General features: G+C 38.3%; 1 protein-coding gene and 2 pseudogenes across 1 annotated transcript; 2 read left to right on the top strand and 1 right to left on the bottom strand.

Moving 5' to 3' along the window:
* The first annotated feature begins 1,138 nt into the window (after positions 1-1,138).
* On the top strand, positions 1,139-1,819 carry LOC114637256 (annotated as a pseudogene).
* Positions 1,820-1,910: 91 nt separating this feature from the next.
* On the top strand, positions 1,911-3,720 carry LOC114637255 (annotated as a pseudogene).
* Positions 3,721-5,686: 1,966 nt separating this feature from the next.
* On the bottom strand, positions 5,687-6,712 carry LOC114637230 (olfactory receptor 1361-like). The gene has a single exon (XM_028785455.1). It carries the CDS (start codon positions 6,709-6,711, stop codon positions 5,713-5,715), a length of 999 nt encoding a protein of 332 aa, XP_028641288.1. The 5' UTR covers position 6,712; the 3' UTR covers positions 5,687-5,712.
* Positions 6,713-12,252: the final 5,540 nt, after the last annotated feature.

Genomic DNA, 12,252 nt, shown 5'->3' with positions numbered 1-12,252 from the left:
CTCCTCCTCTCTAACATTTAGCTCTCAGTCTGCCTCCCTGTTCTGCTACTCCCGCAGCTTCAGCTTCCAGCTCTTTTTATTGTGGCACAGCAATGGCCAACAAGGAAAGACATACACAAATGTGCAGTAAATGGTATTCACATGTTGGTGGCAACCAACTACTGTCTAATTGTACTTAAAGTCCACTCATCAGCAGGAAAGTCATACTTTGTACTGGAAACCTAGCCAGCTTCCTAGGGCTAGACAGGTCATAGACCTTAGTAAAGAATCTACTGTGTCTCATTGCTTAACCTTACTGCTTTCTAAATCTTATCCTTATACCCACAGATATGTGTAGCTATGACTGTTCATCAAAGAAGCCTCTTTTTACAGCAAATGAAGACTATTAGTTAGGGTTTCCAATGCTATGAAGAGACACCATGACCAAGGTGAATCATATAAAACACAACATTTAACTAAGGCTAGCTTACAAGTTCAGAGATTCAGTCCACTGTCATGGTAGGAAGCATAGCAGAATCCAGAGAAATACGGTGTCTGAGAGTTCTACATCTTGTTCTGAATGCAAACCAAAGCTGTCTCATGGGAAGCTAGAAGGAGAGTCTCAAAGCCAGCCACACAGTGACATAGTTCCTCCAGCAAGGCCACACTACTCTAACAAGGCCAGTCCCTGAACCAAGAACATTCAAACGATGACAGAGATCATCACAGAAATACCACAATTGCACATAGAATAGAAATCAACTGATAACAAGGATCTCAGCTCCAATGGATACATCTACATCACAGCTCTTGTCTCTATGGTTCAGCAAACATTTAGAAAGAGGTGAAAAGATTGTAAGAGCCAGAATACCAGGTGGTCTATTCTGAAAAGATATCCACTAGAAATGGCTTCATAAACAAGACAGGAATGGGGACAATATCAACAAGTGAGGGGGAAATTTGTGTGGGTTCCCACCACTAGAAAAAGAATTATGGGAAGCTGATAACTGTTAAAGGAAGAAGAATTAGAGTCTCCCATGAATAAATCCACTCATTGGTTTTCCAGTGCAGAGTGGTCAGCACTAAAACATTTATACATAAACAACAAAAATGGACTCAGGCTTCCTTTCCTCTGGCAGCAACCATCAGGTGAGCCAAGATGGGTGCATACAAATACATCCAGGAGCTGTGGAGGAAGAAGCAGTCTGACGTGATGCGCTTTCTTCTGAGGGTTCGCTGTTGGCAATACTGCCAGCTCTCTGGGCTACACAAGGCTCCCCGCCCCACTCGGCCTGATAAAGCGCGAAGACTGGGATACAAGGCGAAGCAAGGTTATGTCATTTACAGGATTCGTGTCTGCCCGCCGTGGTGGTCGCAAACGCCGGGTTCCTAAGGGTGCAACTTACGGCAAGCCTGTCCACCATGGTGTTAACCAGCTGAAATTTGCCCGAAGCCTTCAGTCTGTTGCTGAGGAGAGAGCTGGGCGCCATTGTGGGGCTTTGGGAGTCCTGAATTCCTACTGGGTTGGTGAAGATTCCACATATAAATTTTTTGAGGTTATCCTCATTGATCCATTCCATAAAGCTATCAAAAGAAATCCTGACACCCAGTGGATCACCAAACCAGTCCACAAGCACAGAGAGATTCGTGGGCTGACATCTGCTGGCCGAAAGAGCCGTGGCCTTGGAAAGGACCACAAGTTCCACCACACTATTGGTGGTTCTCGCCATGCAGCCTGGAGAAGGCGCAATGCTCTCCAGCTCCACCGTTACAGCTAATGCACATAATATTTGTACAATTCATATCCAATAAACAATTTAGGACAGTCATTTCTGCTTAAAGGTGTTATTTGTTAAAAGTAGTCTACAGATTGTCATGAGTGCTTTGTGAAAGTATAGAAGTTAAGGTGCAGTAATTGAAAACTGTGGGTGATGGCGTATCTTGTTTTCTGATGTACTTTCTTTACATTATCTGCTTAGGGGATTAAGTTTATAGTGTTTGTGCCAAGTGGCATCTGCTGTGTAGGATCCTATAAAAGGAATCCCGAAACTAGCCCTAGATGTGTTTGGTGCATGAGATAGAATCTACAGCTTTATGATGGGATCTGGTTCACTGAAGTGACTGCTTGGGAGTTTTGAGTACAAAGGTTAGAGTTGGATTATGATTGATTAGAAATGTGTAGGAAGAGGGTTTCAAACCTGTTTTGTGAATATGCATAGAAAAGTGAAAACTAACACACATTTTGAAAATTGAATCCAGTGTTCCATTTTCAGAAGACCAGGTAAATTTGTTGGAAGAGTTTTATGTTCTGATGGATCTAGAGTGTGGGTTTGACACTTGAGGATTTGAAACTGGTGAAGATTGAACATTGGATGGAGTAGGACAGATTATTTCCATTAGGATTTGTAAGCTAGTAACCATATGGTTCCAAGTTAGTATCAACCAAGCAAACATGAATGGTGATTAAGCTTTTCTAACAGCTGGTATGTGCAGGTGGTTTTCGAGTTCCAGGACTGCCTACAATAGAGAGAAATTTTCTCTATTCCAGTCAATTAATCATGGGTAAGATAAGTCCATTGGTAGTGTGATTTCATTGTTTATATTCTACCCATAGGTAGTTGCTAGGGTTGCTGCTTCCTGGTACTGCCTGGATGTTCTTCACATTTCACAAAGGCCACACACATCACTACATTTCATTTCTATGCCATGCTTTGTAGTAGTTTCCCACAGTGATTTTGAGTGTGGAAGAAACAGTATTATCCCTATCATATATTGGGGTTTGCTGATTTGAACAGCTGGCTTGGTATCAAAACCTAATTGATGCTTTTGTTAAATTGATTTTTTTGAAGATTTTAAAAGGATGATTTGATTTCCAGAAAATACTAGACTCAAAATCTTGAGACCTAAAATACTTTTCTATTCAGCAAAGCAAGTCACTGTATATTGAGGTTGTTCAACTAAAGTAATAAATGTCTGTTAAACAAGTGGAAAAAAATGGACTCAGAAGATTTTATATATATTTGTGTATAAATATGCATACATACTTATGCATATAAATTCATATGTAACTTTATATAGTTACATATATATATATATAGTTAACTGTGTATCTATATAGATACATAGTTAACTATATATATATATGTAACTATAATAATCAAACAAAAAATAGTTATCAAGTTGATCTCTATCTTGAAATCTGTCACCTTCTATGATACCCACACTTGATCAAGCATGAATGGTGCCTTTGGCTGGTACTCACAGTCTGGCATCATGGCAGATGGACTAGTTGTTGTGCTGATGGCTCAGCTAAGGTTCTGCAGTTCCAACCTAATCGATCACTTTTCTGTGATTTTTTTCACCCATGATGGTCCTGGCTTGCTCAGATACTGGACTTGTCCAGGTAACTACTTTGGTTCTATTTGTGTCTTCCTGACTGTCCACTCTGGGCTATTCTGATCTTCTACACTCAGATTATGGTGACTGTGCAGAGAGTTCCTTCTGTGACCAGGACAAAGGCCTTCTCCACATGCTCCTCTCACATGGCTGTGGTGTCCACATTCTATGAAACACTCATGGTCTTGTACACTGTGCCCTCTGCTGTCCATTCCCAGTTCCTCTCCAAGGTCATATCCCTGCTCTAAACAGTGGTCACTGGGTCTTCAACCCTGTCATCTATACCTTGAGGAGGTCCAACACCCACTAAGAAGGTTTTTCTACTGCAAACCAACTGAAATGTGACCTAAGGTAGAGGGCAATGAAGATTTTCTATTTAACTGTCAGTGTCTTGGTAGAAAAGTCACTTACAATGGGCTGCAGATGGAGTAATTATGTTCTTTTTCAGAATTCTACTTTAGGTCTTAAGAGCTTTGCCCAGGGGAAGATGATAGTTAAACAATTTTCAGATGTTAGTTTAAAAGATTATGTAAATTACTGTGAGTTGTTTACTGCATACAACACAAATAGTGCTCAGGTTTGATAATCACACAATGAAGACATGTACTTGATTGCTACTCTGTAACCCATTGCTGTATGTGGCACTGCTGTAAATGATTAATGAAAAGAAAATTATAGAAACAAGACACTGGGGGCTGGAGAGATGGCTCAGCGGGTAAGAGCACTGACTGCTCTTCCAGAGGTCACGAGTTCAATTCCCAGCACCCACATGGAGGCTCACAACCATCTGTAATGGGATCTGATGCCCTCTTCTGGTGTGTCTGGAGACAACAACAGTGTACTCATAAATAATAAATAAATAAATAAATAAATAAATAAATAAATAAATAAATAAATCGAACAGTGTTTAAAAAAAGAAACAAGACACCAACACAAACACATATCTAGAACAATGTTCATGTATGTTGCTGCAGTATGACATTTGAACAGCTCTTTCCTATTGTGTGTATTTGGTTTGAGCATGAAAATTTAATGGTGGAACTTATAATTTTATTTCCCACAAAATGATATATCATAAGTAATTTTATAAATATACACACAATAACAACAATAATAAATTATTTTAAAGGAATATTGTACACCTTGTCTACCATAATAGACCAATAATAATAGGACCTAGGTAGAGTTACCCACCTTGGCTACACAACAATTGACACCTGCTACAGAAACTTATAAAAATAACTGCCCACTGAGCTTGCCTTGAGACATCTCCAGCTATTACAAAGGATGGGTTCCTCCACCCATCTCCTCCTTGACCCATCTCCGACAGTGTCCAAGGATGTGTCCCCCTCACCCAAACCTGCTGAAGTTAGAAGAGGTTCTGTAATAGGGGTGGGGTTTCCCCTTTAAATTGAGAGCTAAACATTAAAACATTGAGCCTTGATCAAAATACCTTGTCTTGGCTTCATCTCTTTCCACCCTCCATCCCTTCTTTCATTCACAGCCCCCCTTTCAGGTGAACCCAGTGATCTGTGGAGGCAGGTGGCTACAGAATAAAATTACATTCTTTCTCATCCTGGTCCTATTGACCTGGGTTATTGTTAGACTCACCAGCTTCCTGACATCTTGTGATTTAACTTCTTTGGACACTAAGCTCCCTTTAACATGATTTGACAGTGGTATCTAAGTTAAACTGGAGAAAAGATATTAGAAAAAGACAGGAGATGCAGTGAAACCAGTGATAAAAATTCTTAAAATTATCACATGATTGTAGTAATTGCAATGGATGTTCATGCATCAGGAATATGAGTATAAGAGGACAAATTAAACAATACCAAACCCAACATACCATTCTTTCCAATAGATTTTTATTTGTTACTTGTCTTGTTGCTGTGACAAAACTTTTGACAAGAAATTTAGGAATGAAAGTTTCATTTTATTCATGGTTTGAAGAATACAATACATCAGGATGACAAAAGCAAGGCATGAGGGTGAGGTGAAGGGTTACATTGCATCTGCGGTCAACAATCAAAAACAAATGAATAATGATAGTAAGTTATGTTTTTAATTTTTCCATTATCAGTCTAGGGTAATTCTATGGAACAGATTGTGCTGTATACATTCAAATAGATCTTTCTATCTCAGTGAAATCTCTCCAGAGATACCTTCACAGAAATGCACAAAGTATTGTGTTAAAGGTGATTCCAAATCCAGATAAGTTAACACTGAAGATTAGCCAGAGCCATCATGTAATTTTCGCTTGAGCTATGGTGTTAACTTGCTCACTTTGAATGTGTGGTAGTGATGTGAGTTGTATTCCTTCCTGAATGATGATCCTTAGTCTTGAGATGTCTCAATGTTCAGAATCCTTCTCAATGAACTCTTAACATCCTTATTTCTCAGACTATAAATGAAGGGGTTCAGAGTGGGCGTTACCAAGGTATACATGACAGCAGCTACCACCTCCCCAGAGGAACGAGAACTAGATGGGGGCTTCAGGTAGGTGGCAAAGACTGTGCTATAAAAAAGAAGAACTACAGAGAGGTGGGAACTGCATGTGGTCAAGGCTTTCCTTTTCCCCTGTGCTGATGAAACCCTAGCCACAGCATAAAAAATACAACCATAAGAACTTACAATGCAGAGAACTGCACTGATTCCCAAAACTCCAGCCAAACTCATCATCAGGACCTCATTGAAGTGAGTGTCAGAGCAGGAAAGCAATAAGAGAGGCCTACAATCACAGAAAAAATGAGGAATCTCTTGACTGGCATGAAAATATAACTGAGAGAGCAATAATGTGTAGATCATAGACACACCATGAGCTATTCCCCATGACCCACTGACCAGAATCTGACATCTACAAGGAGTCATGAGAAGTGGATAGAGAAGTGGGTGACAGATAGCAGCATAGCGGTCAATAGCCATGACTGCGAGAAGCAGGTTATCCATATCTGCAAAAACACCAAAGAAATACAACTGAGTCAGGCATCCAGAGAATGAGATAGATCCATCTCCAGTCCACAGAGCCTCCAATGTTTTAGGAGCTGTGGTGGTGATGAAGCAAAGGTCCACGAGTGAGAGCTGACTGAGGAAGAAATACATGGGAGTGTGGAGGTGGACATCAGCACCAATAGCTAACAGAAGTAGCAAGTTCCCTAAAAGTCCCAGCAAGTAGAGACCTAGGAAGATGCTAAAGAAGGGCTGCCATTTCTCTGGGTCACTAGACAGTCCCAAGAGGATAAAACCAGGAGCCTGACTGCAGTTCATCCTGGGTATTTTTATTAAAGACAAATTTGGCATGAAGACAATTCTCTCACTGCAGGCAAGAATTGGCATCAACCCAGACCTGGTCCCTTGACAATGGATCTTCCTTAAAGCCTCTATTGAGCAATAGAAACTAGAACAGCAAAGAGAGTGACAAGACTTGGAGTTCATTAAAAATGGCTCCCTAGGGAGACATAAAGACAATTTGTTGAATGGCTTCCAGGAATTCTTTTGGGGAAAGCTATGTTATTTAACCATTGTGTTACTTGACTCAATAACCACTTTCCTGTGAAAGTGTTTATTTTCCTGTGAATCTGTTTGACTGATTCCTTTGAAGGCACTTTATCTTAGTACATAGCTTAATGCTTTGCTGACAGTTCCTGTCCATCCAGTGACTTACTGTGACCACTTAGTATCAATTAATGCATTGTTCACAATGTTGCCAAGGGAGTTCCTTCAAAAAAAATAAAATCATGTTACTTATTTGTTTAAAAGAAGTTGCTTGGATAAACATTTTTAAAGAAACTGTGTAAGTCCTTGTGTGTCTTCTAAGGCTCTAAGTATTTCGAGTCTGGGAATGCCTCATAAACTCTTTCATGACTCACTACCCATGTTGAATGAGCTATCAGCAAGATTCACACTTCCTAGTACCATTTTCTATCTTGGTCAATTTCTGTTACTAACATAATATTACAAACTAATAAATGAAAAACAATTCATTTTGGATCAAATGTCAAGTAAAAGAAGAACGCCTCTGGTGGACTCTAAATAGCAGGGAGCAACAACACACAGAACAATGTATGAAGTGTGTGTCTGTGACTTCTGATAACTCTTCTTAAATGACTAGTGTCTAATCTTTGTGTGTTTGCATAATCCAAGAGACAACCAAAGGTTCCACCACAGTCAGACTCAGTTTCCACTAGCTCAGTACCTCATTGAGCTGTGACATGCCTGAGAAAGATTATACATGGTTTCAAATCATAGGGTTTATCCTTGCCATCTCAGTTTCACTCCAAGGAAATCTTTGCTTCTTTTATTGGCAGATTTACCTAGTACCATCATTGAGTAACATCTTGTGATATGGAGGATAGAACCATAGATATTTTGTTGAAATATTTAGTAAGGTATTAAGTTAGTTAGGAAATGAGACATTATGACAGAGCACAGCAGAATCTGACTTTGCTCTTCAAGGTATGCCTAGTGCGTGGCATAAAAATAGCAAACACTGATCATAAAGTGGGCACTGCATTTTCCCATTCATTTAGTATTTCAATAATGGAAAACTTTTCCTCCAGGCATCCTGCTGGTGTGACTTGAATACATGATACATCCATGTCTTTCATTCTCACATATGTAAACAATGTTGGAACATTGTTCTCCACAAACTCTTCTACATTTCAGCCCCTTGATCACCTTTTCTTACCTTGACTAGACATTTTCTCATCAATTTAATCAAAGCTTATTGCATCAATTGTATAACTAGCTAGACTTATTATATTCTAATTAACATTATTCAAGCTGCAATCATTTCAGTTTTGCCTTGATTTTATTGCTCAAATACCTCTAGTGCCTGCCTCTTGTTTCCCATTAATTGCATACACTGTACTGTACCTGGTTACTGGGAACTCATCGGTGTGCCTCTGCATACCTGTCCCAGTCCTAGCTAGGCAGTCTTGTTTATCTGGCTGGTCACCCATAGTTTTTCTAATCCTCACTCCAAATATCATGCACTCTTGTTAACATTAATCACCATCGCCCCTCTCAACTGATAATTTCTCATCTTTAGTCAAATTTTACCAGGCCTGCATAACTATGTAATAATTTTATCTTATTGTCCACTTAAAAACTGTTATTGACAACTTTACCTTTTATTTTCTTACATCTTCTTAAATATAAACGCAGGATGATCTGGTGCTTAAGTTGATATTGTCTGAATGAGTTTTCTAGTTTCTGTGACATATAAATTTTTGCTTCTTGGTTAAATGTGAATTTCATGAGAGTAGAGGCCATAACTTCTGTTGTAAAAAAAGATCACAGAATAGATGAATTTTGTAACAATTAAAACTGATCTTCAGGATAAGATGCTACTTAGGAGGTTGCCCCCTTAGGACCTGGTCAAGGGCAGTCAGAATTAGAAAAACATGACTCTGTTCCAAAGAAAATAATGGCTTTGAAAACCCATCAAGGAAATTAAAGAATATCGCAAGAGTGTGGAGAAAAATATATGATGTACTAGTAATATGTAGGCTGACAGAGAGGGTGCTCCAACACTTTGTCCAATCTCTCTTTCTCTTTCTGTCTTTCTTTCTCTCTTTCTTTCTTTCTTTCCTTCTCTTTTATTATGACTTCCCTTCTTTTCACACTTCAGCAGTATTTTTCTTCTTTGTACTCTCTGCTTAACTATGTTTTTATTCTTTCTTTTATGAGAAGAATGGGTTAACAATGGAGATCTAGGAAGGAGTCCATTGTGTTACTGTGATAGACAGGGCTCTACTAGTAACAGAAAACAAAGAAATGTAATCGTGTTCTTCAACTGCTTGCCAACAGTTACATTATCTGTATATTTACAATGAAGAAATTAATTAAAGTTTATTGTTGGGTGGTATAACTTAGACATTTGTGTTTGGGGCTAGAAAGTTGGCATAGTACTTAAGAGTGTTGCTTCTTTTCCAGAAGATGTGAGTTTGGTTCACCACATCCAAGTCAGGTGACACATAAGCACCTGAAACTCTTGTTCAAAGCTCTCTAATAATCTCTTTCCTGGTCTCTGTGGGCACTGACACACATTTGCATGTACAAATACAAATACACACACACACACACATATGTGTGTGTGTATGTGTATGTATATGTGTGTGTATATATACTTTACAATAAAATATCATTGAAAAGAGGACAAAAGGCAAGTCTCCCTGTATACAAGAAAATTGAAATAACTCCCTGCTGCACCTGACCAACACACTGTAGATTGAAGCTAGATATCATCAACAACAAAAACAAAAGAGATCCTACAAGTTCATGAAAACTAAACAATTCACCGCTGAATGTAAAATGGCTCAAGACAGAAATAAAGAAATTAAAAACTTTCTAGAATTCAATGACAATGAATACACATATCCAAACTTATGGAACACAACAAAAGTGGTGCTAAGAGGAAAGTTTACATCATTAAGTGCCTGCATAAAATATTGGGGTGATCTCATACTAATAACTTGACAGCTCTCCTGAAAGCTCTAGAACAAGAAAGCTTGAATCATGCCCAAGAGAAGCAGACAGTGGAAGAGAAGGAGAAAAGATTTTAGGAGTCAGAAGGGATGTAGGACAGCAGGAGGACATGGTCCACTGAATCAATAAAGAAGGGTTCACATGAGCTCACAGAAACTGAAGCAGCAAGCACAGGACTTGAATGTGTCTGTACCACATCCTCAGTGTATGCTATGGCTGTTAGCTTGGTGGTAGATGGGAATCCTAACAACAGGAACAAGTGTTTCTCTGATACTTTTGCCTATACTTGGTACTCTTTTTCTCCTTTTGCCTTGCCTTACCTCAATATGAGAGGTTTTGCCTTGTCTTTTTGTATCTTGTTCTGTTGTTTGTGGTTGTTGTATCTTGGAAGGCTGTGTCTTTCTGAAGGGAAACTGAGAAGGAATGGATCTGGTGGAAGAGGGTTATGGTGGCAGGGGAGAAATGAATTGTTCTGTCAATCATACATGCAGTATCACTTTCCCATCTTTGTACTGAAAATTAGGAGGTTATCTTCATACAAGGTTACATCTACATTCATACTCTTTATTGAGATAATCTTTTCTGCCATCAGGCAATGACATGCCTCTCATGTTATCAATCTCCATGTTAAACATTCTCACTACTATTGTATTAATCTCAAACCTATTCATCTATAAAATATATTGAATATATTACATCTCAGAGCAACTGAGATTCAGTGCTGAGGTTCTCCGGAAACTTAGCATTTACAGTTGCACCTAAAGACTTAGCTTCAGATGGGTTACACAGTAATATGTGGCAATCCTTTGGCATCTAGAGCTACTGACTCATTTTTTATTTCGTATGATGTATTTATCCAAAAGCTCCTGTCCCTAAATACTTTCTAATCAAATAGTTTTAATTCCATGCTTTTTGAACCCTCTTAAAGCAAACACTTCTGCTTGTATTTCACAAAATAACTCTCATCAATGTCAGGTTTAAATTTCACTCCTTAAGTTATAATTTGATTTTTCAAAAAAAGGGCTCGATTTAAAATCTTTTGTTTTTACTTCTAACTCTTCATTTGTCTGACTTTCAAGGTACCTACAATACTCTCCTGGTGTCTATTGATCTCTCTGACTCATCTTCAGTCCCCTAGTCTAGTTTCTCTTCCTGATTTAAATTACTTTTAAACTCATCTTTGTAATACTTTTCTATTTCCAGTTTCATGCTTCAAACACCTGTAAGCAAATCCTCTGTTTTCAATACTAGATTTTTTCCTCAAATGTGTGTGTGTTATGCACATATATAACATATAGTATCATTTCTTCATTGAAGCATATTTACTGTGAAACATGTTTTCTTTTATGTAAGATTATTTACATTCAACTTTGGAAGCTAGCATACAAATGAAACGATGTCCTATATTACACGTTCTATGTTCCACTATGAAATATGTGCTCATACTCCATAAAATACCACATTTCACACGTACCTTCTCATTTCTTTAATGTACACTTATGAGTGATGAACTTAAAAACATCCACTTTGCCCAATGGTCTTAGACCTACAAGCATCCTGACCTTTGCAGTCATTGCTGAGAGCATATATAAGAGTACAGATGATGGAGTCTGGAAGTCTAGATTGAATTACCTCTCTTGGGATCAGAAAAGGTTTGCCTACAGAAAAAAATCTTTCTTGACCTTGGAGACTCAGTTCCCAAAGTTACTTATTAGTGGAAAACATGTAGTAACTTTCCATTGACAATTTTTCCTGAAGAGTATTTGAAGAATAAAATCACTAAACAACTCTACATTCTGGGCATAATTCAGACGTGAAAGCAGAGAGATATTTACAACTCATGGTCTATTTCTAGTCACTGATCTACCTTCTTAACTAAGGAAAACTTGAATAGTGTATATGAGCCCATAATATTTCCTGGCTTCTAATTAGACCCACTCTAACTGATGTATGAATTTTAAATTGCACTTTTCTAAATATGTATAGATTCAAACATATAACCTATTCATTAATCATCTACCATAAGATTCTGACAGCACTGCAAACTTAATTCTATCTAAATAAGAATTCCTGTTTCATTCTCCTATTTCTCATTAAAGTTTTACCATACTTGAAGATGATTTTCACAACTCATACATAGCTCACAAGTAGCATTCATTGAAATAAGGTAGGAAACATTTAACTTTTTGGACCACTAAAACAACATATGAAATTAGTAAGTACATTTTTCACTCTAATAAAGATGTCCAGAGGTTGGTAATATATAGAAGAGCTGGACCATACCCAAGATCACAAGAGAATAATATTTCTCTCTCTCTCTCTCTCTCTCTCTCTCTCTCTCTCTCTCTCTCTCTCTCCCTCTCCCTCTCCCTCTCCCTCTCCCTCTCC

The sequence above is a fragment of the Grammomys surdaster genome, unplaced genomic scaffold, assembly GCF_004785775.1.
Source record: "Grammomys surdaster isolate TR1022 unplaced genomic scaffold, NIH_TR_1.0 125231, whole genome shotgun sequence".
Classification (NCBI taxonomy): Eukaryota; Metazoa; Chordata; class Mammalia; order Rodentia; family Muridae; genus Grammomys; species Grammomys surdaster.
The sequence above is the reverse complement of the archived record's forward strand: the minus strand, read 5'-3'. Positions and strand labels throughout refer to the sequence as shown.